This window comes from Phragmites australis, chromosome 9 (assembly GCF_958298935.1).
Source record: "Phragmites australis chromosome 9, lpPhrAust1.1, whole genome shotgun sequence".
Lineage (NCBI taxonomy): Eukaryota > Viridiplantae > Streptophyta > Magnoliopsida > Poales > Poaceae > Phragmites > Phragmites australis.
In genome coordinates, this window is record NC_084929.1 from 3,377,210 (window position 1) to 3,383,743 (window position 6,534).

The 6,534-nt window shown below is 41.3% G+C and overlaps 1 protein-coding gene across 2 annotated transcripts; it reads left to right on the plus strand.

Annotated features, from left to right (window-relative positions):
* Nucleotides 1–1,523: 1,523 nt before the first annotated feature.
* Nucleotides 1,524–6,534, plus strand: LOC133928417 (mitogen-activated protein kinase 14-like). 2 transcript variants are annotated; one of them, XM_062374739.1, is made up of 10 exons: nt 1,524–1,903; nt 2,284–2,692; nt 2,888–3,015; nt 3,102–3,161; nt 4,098–4,247; nt 4,331–4,486; nt 4,593–4,804; nt 5,287–5,388; nt 5,492–5,631; nt 6,082–6,534. In XM_062374739.1, exons 1-10 carry the CDS (start codon nt 1,880–1,882, stop codon nt 6,360–6,362), a joined length of 1,662 nt encoding a protein of 553 aa, XP_062230723.1. In that variant the 5' UTR covers nt 1,524–1,879; the 3' UTR covers nt 6,363–6,534. The 2 variants fall into 2 exon arrangements, with proteins under 2 accessions (XP_062230723.1, XP_062230724.1); XM_062374740.1 differs by having other exon boundaries at nt 1,524–1,757.

Genomic DNA, 6,534 nt, shown 5'->3' on the forward strand with positions numbered 1-6,534 from the left:
GTTTTTGTCTCTCTCTTTTTTCATGACGCTTAACCTCCCCATGTGACGTGAAGTTCATAGTCAAACTCTAAAAGCTAATGGTGTCGACGACCACTCTCTGGGTGGACTATGTTCCCTCGGGGCTCAAGTGGTGCGACCAGACCTAACCACGACAACGGGGAAGCTTGGTGGCTACTATCAGAGTATTAAGCAAGGGGGCATCCTGGCTAACAGGCCCCACGAGGGATATGGCGACTAACGGGGGATATTTACTGAACCCTGACCTATTGCGTGACCAGGTCAAGGCTCGCACGACCAGCACGAGGCTTACGCAACTAGCCTCCTTGTAGTATAATGTGATCCCGCGACTAGCTCTTGCTGATCACGGGACATCCATACCTAACCCGTCTAATCATATTTATTGATATCTACTCAAGTGTTTTCTTCCTAAGGCACCTCCTTCAGCGAACAAAGTCATGAGCAGCGCAGATGGGCAGTGCCCTATCCCGTAGCATTAATTGCTATGGAGTGGGGTGTTGTGGACCGACTTAACGTCATGTGACAGATGGGTCAGGGTCTGCAGAATGACCAGGCAAATGGACGAGTTTGCAGGCGGACTCACGGAGGGCTGGGACGGAACGGCTTAGCAGATGAGCTTGCGGCGCATGGCGAGGGGATAGGTAGGGCTACCGAGGTAAGGTAAGAGTGGAGGTGTTCAAAAGGATGGGATGGGTCCCGTAGTACCATCGACCAAGGTGCAGCGTGCATGCTCGCGTGATGATAACCTGAGAAAAGTATATCTAACTAGATATGGGTCAGCGAAAAAGGGGTTCACTTGTAAGTTCTCCTTCTCTTGTATATAAAGAGGAGAACGGGTCTAATATAGGGGGACTGATTTTTAACCAGTTCATAAACACTGATAACAAAATACACAGGATATATGGTTGCTATCTTTTGGGAGGCTTGAACCTGGATAACCTCTGTGTTCTTGAGTTTATCACAAACATACGTACACCGCAAGCGTTGTTCACGCGTCCATCGACCAATACACCTAAAATCATTATAAGAAACTAACCCTCGACAATACCTATCTTATCCAAGCACTCACTCACAGCTAGCAAAAAAACTTATCCAACTTTATAAGGAAAGATCATAGTCTGCACGTGTAACAAAGATGCTCAATGCACAGTCTAAATTTGGTAAAATTAGATGGATATCATCGAAAAATATCCATATTCAAAAATTATATTGGCAAATTGCCCCTCCTAAATTACCATCGATATTATTTTTTAACTTTTATGATTTTTATTTTTATGGTACTTAATCAATTATCCCTCAGAAATTAATTTACTCACGGAAAGAAGCAGCTGGCTGGCACAACTGTGCAAGATGGGGACAGTTCCAGGTGGCCCCACGTGCTCCAATCCTTTTGCCATTGCTCCCTCAGGATCACACCAGCCAAGCAAATCCTGGTGAAATTGACAAGAAAAGGAAAGAAACCTGCAGTAAAACAGCTATTGGCAGCTGAAATCCCAGTATAATTGGAAAACCAGGGGGCACTGGTGGTGGTCTCCCTCACATGACTCCTCAGCTACCACCTGCTTCCCCTCCCCCCTCCATTTTTTTCGAAAAGGCCCCTCCCTCTCCATGTGGGTGGCCTTGAGCTTTGCTTAGATCACAGCTGTGTTCATTGGTTGATCCCCACCTTGTTCCAGCTCTGAGCTTTGGAGGATCCGTGCTGTCACCACCTGGGGATATCTGTGTGTGGACGCTGAGTAGTGAGCTCCTTTCATCAGCTTTGTTACCCCCTTCTTGCTGGATCTGGCTTACAAGATCCAACCTTTCTTGCCCCCTTTTGCAAAGATCCTCGCTTTGGTGGTTCTTGGATATTGCTGGGAGGATGCAGCACGACCAGAAGAAGAAGGTCGGAGTCTTCTGTCTGATTTCGTGGTGGTGTTGGTCCTTCTTGCTTTCTCGGCTCGAAATCTTGGTGTTTAGGATTCTCTGTAAATTTATACTGTTCTGTATTTGGTTCTGTTTGCTAGGTTTGTCCTTGCTTTGATTTTCTGATGTTTTGGTGATTAGAATAGTTTTGCATTATAGAAATCTCCATGATCTTTAGTATCTGATGTAGCCATTTTCTTTCCTGATCTATGGACGATTAAAGAATACTCCTTGTCACCCACAAAATGTGGTCTTTAGTTCTTTCCCCCCTCTCTCTTCAGGTGTCATCGTTGTCATCCTAGAAATCCTCTGGACACCACATTTCCCAGCCTAAGTCATTTGATATCTTTTGTGATACAGGCACCTTCGGAAATGGATTTTTTCACAGAGTATGGTGAGGGAAGCAGGTACAAGATAGAAGAGGTCATAGGAAAGGGGAGTTACGGTGTGGTTTGCTCTGCGCTAGACACTCATACTGGTGAAAAGGTTGCTATAAAGAAGATAAATGACATCTTTGAACATGTGTCTGATGCAACACGGATACTTCGTGAGATCAAGTTGCTTAGACTCCTGCGGCATCCCGATATTGTGGAAATAAAGCATATTCTACTTCCTCCATCAAGGAGAGAATTCAGGGATATATATGTTGTTTTTGAACTCATGGAGTCTGATTTGCACCAAGTTATAAAGGCTAACGATGACTTGACCCCAGAGCATCATCAGTTTTTCCTGTATCAGTTGCTTCGAGGATTGAAATATATACATACAGGTAATTGATTTGTTTTCACAGGAAATATGGTTCCTGTTGGATATTCCAACAGGCAATAGCTTGCTGGTTGTTCTCCATTTACAAAAAAAAAAACCTACAATTACCATGAGCAAATTGTATTGTTTTTCAGAGAGTCCTATTTGTGAAACTAACATGCCTGATATGACTGATGCATATTTCAATAGCCTATTGCAGCAAATGTATTTCATCGAGATCTCAAACCAAAAAATATTCTGGCGAATGCTGATTGTAAGCTCAAAATATGCGATTTCGGCTTAGCAAGAGTGGCTTTCCACGATACTCCAACTGCCATCTTTTGGACGGTGTACCACCTTTTCTCCACTATGTTGTTCAACTATTGTAGCTAGTCAAGCTCTAGCATCGGCTAATTTCTTACTCTGTTTTTTAGGATTATGTTGCAACTAGGTGGTACCGAGCGCCTGAGCTGTGTGGATCTTTTTTCTCCAAGGTTGGTGGTCTTCTGAACATATGTTGGATTTTATAAGAATCATGATACCGGCAAGAATATTCATTAATGCCTTTTCTCTTTATTGTTCCAGTAATATGATTTAATGTGGTCAATGGTTACTTTTTAGTAATGCTGTAACTTTGGGTCAGAAAAAAACAATCATGTATAACATTTCCTTAGTAGTTCAATTCCAATAGATTTATATTCAAAGATTTAGTTGGTTTAGGATAAACCAGTACTAGTCAGATATCATCGCTAATAAGTAATAAATGATAATTAAAGACAAGTTCCTACATGGTTCTTATTTATCTCGTCTGCTGCACTTAGCTTTGGATCATAAACTGATCAAATGAAACATTAGTTGGCTAACCAAGCTGTCATGGTATTTATGGTGCTTCAATGCCATACTGTATTAATCGACTTCCTAGCTGTGCGCCTGGTGCCTATTTCTTTTGTTATTTGGCTGCGGACAAAACTCTACTTGGCTGAAGCAATAGTTGAGTTTGATGAACCTAACGATTAAACAGACACAGAGAAAAGAAGGTAGAAGGCCCATATGTCTAGGATGGATAAGTCAACATAGATTGGGAGTTGGAACGTAAACACCTTGTCTGACCACCTGACAATTAGAAGTGTATGTAACTCATCAGATGGTTCATGTATGAAACTCAGAATAAGAGTGAATATTTTTAATTCCGAGTTTTATACATGGACCATCTGATAAGTTGAGTTACATACAAATCTGCTTTCTTTAACCTTTTCTTTTTTCCTGATGTAACATCATGTGGTTTTAGTTCTGTAACTATTACTATAGCATGTTCTTTGTTCATAGAATGGAATGGTGCATATTTCCCTCTCTCTCACTTGTTCCATGGGCTTATATATTTTGCAATCTCTGGAGCACTGTTGAACATTATGTGTTTTGATGTGTTGCAGTATACACCTGCGATAGATATATGGAGTATTGGCTGTATATTTGCAGAACTATTAACGGGGAAACCTCTTTTCCCTGGGAAAAATGTGGTACATCAACTTGATATAATTACAGATCTCCTGGGAACACCTTCTCCAGAAGCAATATCTAGGGTAGGTATGGTTTGACATTGAAATAAGTATTATATTGCAATAAAATGGTCTAATGCTTCTAGCTACATGTACTTATCCTGTAGATTCGAAATGAGAAGGCCAGGCGCTACTTGAGCAGTATGAGGCGGAAAAAGCCTATAGCGTTTACGCAGAAGTTCCCAAATGCAGATCCACTTGCACTAAGTTTGTTAGAGCGAATGCTAGCTTTTGAGCCAAAAGACCGGCCAGGTGCTGAAGAGGTGATTTTACAAACATGCTTTTTAGTACTGTATTATAGTGTTATCAACTTCTCAAGCTAGTAACCTGAAGTGCCAGCACCACCAGCTAATGTCTACACATTGCCAGGCTCTTGCTGATCCGTATTTCAAGAATATAGCCAGTGTGGATAGAGAACCTTCTGCACAGCCTGTCACAAAGCTGGAATTTGAGTTTGAGAGGCGGAGAGTTACAAAGGAAGACATAAGAGAGCTCATATATAGGGAAATTCTGGAGTATCATCCGAATATGTTGAGAGAATTTGTTGAGGGAACCGAGTCAAGTGGTTTCATGTATCCAAGGTTTGTATCTTTATCATTCTTGTTCGACTGCCTGTGTAGGTTTATGAATCAAAAATCATATTTTTATGCATATTATTGTCTTTTCATTTTGACTGCCGTGTTAATGCTGATTAGTACATAAAGTATGGGATAAATGGTTTTGTTCGGTGTGTATTGAGTAATGATTACTTGTTTATTTGTTTTGTTTTGTGGAATGGGAACCAATGTTGATTAGCCTAAGGCCCTGTTTGTCTCCCCCTGGATTCTGGATTATGGATTGTGGATTGTAGAAGCTCACCTTGAGTGTATTGTGGATTGTACTATAATCCAAGCATATATTTGCAGAATCTACTTCCAGAATCTAGCCGTTTATTTGCAGAATTCACAATCCAGAATATCACAATCCAGGGACAAACAAACAGGGCCTAAGCGGTCAGGCACTAAATAAACTTGAAGACTACATTTTCAAATAACTGAAATGAATTTCTCAATTATGTTTTCAGTGCAGTAGACCATTTTAAAAAGCAGTTTGCATACCTTGAAGAACATTATGCCAAGGGATCTACAGGAACTCCACCTGAGAGGCAACACAGTTCATTGCCACGGTGAGATATCACTCTTTGTTCTCCATGTCTTGAATTAACTGACAACACTTTTAGGCACGAGAGAATATCTGGTTCCCGACTATCTACTTGTTTGTTATAACAGGCCTTCTGTTATCCATTCGGATAGTCGACCGCAAAGCACAGCCAACATCACTGAGGATCTTTCCAAGTGTTTAATCAGGGAAAATACACAACATTCTTTTTCAGTTGGTTCAAATAAATTTCCACTCCACGTTCCTCAAGGTAAACACCCGCAATTCCCAAGAAGAGGTTCTTCTTTTTGACGGAAAAACTCCCCAAAAGTCTTTTTTCTTTACCGAAAAACTCCCAAGAAGACATTGTGTTAAGTGGTTAACTGTATAAACTGATGTGTTGTTACTATACCTCAATCTAGTCCACAAATACTTCCATTGGAATCAGTGACAAAGATGCATTGTATAATAAATTTCAGCTAAGCAGCAAGTTTTTGGTTTACTATCTGTTTTTGTCAATTAATGTCTGGTTATTTTGTACAACTGATACCTGGCAATCTGGAATTGATGTTGTTGGGCAACAATGGTTTTGATTTTGGTTTGTCTGCAGGCAAGCCTACTCTTTCTGCCAGATAATAAACCTTTGAACCATCCTTATTTAGTTTTCCTGCATATTCTTAACTGGTAACTGTAGACTAATTGTACGCATCCCTTCTGACAGGTGCTGCTGCGAGGCCTGGTAAAGCGGTTGGTTCAGTGCTGCAGTACAACTCCTGTCCAACATCTGCTGCTGAGCAATATGAGCAACGAAGGGCTGCTAGACACCCAGCAGTTGCTCCAAACAATGTCCCTTCTGGAAGTTCATTCCCCAGAAGAAATCAGACATGCAAGAGTGAGACAGGGGACGCTGAAAGGATTGACGCGAACCAAGCTAGGCAGCCAAAGCCGTATGCAGCAAACAAACTACCTGCTACAGTCGATGGCCGTGGTGGCCATTGGTAGATTTCCACAGTGCACCATAAAACCCTTTCTTAACATGGCATCAACATGGGTTACTTATGCTAAGTCCTACATTCTGACAAATTCAGAGATGTAGTTCTGTACAGACCTGTATTCTTTCCCTAGATTCCTAAATTCTTAAAGGCGGTAAAACTGTACTTGAATTTGCATGGTT

Bases quoted from the DNA above. Each gene is read 5' to 3' on its own strand.
- LOC133928417 (XM_062374739.1), top strand. From the start codon at position 1,880: ATGCAGCACGACCAGAAGAAGAAG. The intron at 1,904-2,283 runs GTCGGAGTCTTC...TTTGTGATACAG, and splicing joins AGCACGACCAGAAGAAGAAG to GCACCTTCGGAAATGGATTT. The intron at 2,693-2,887 runs GTAATTGATTTG...AGCCTATTGCAG, and splicing joins ATTGAAATATATACATACAG to CAAATGTATTTCATCGAGAT.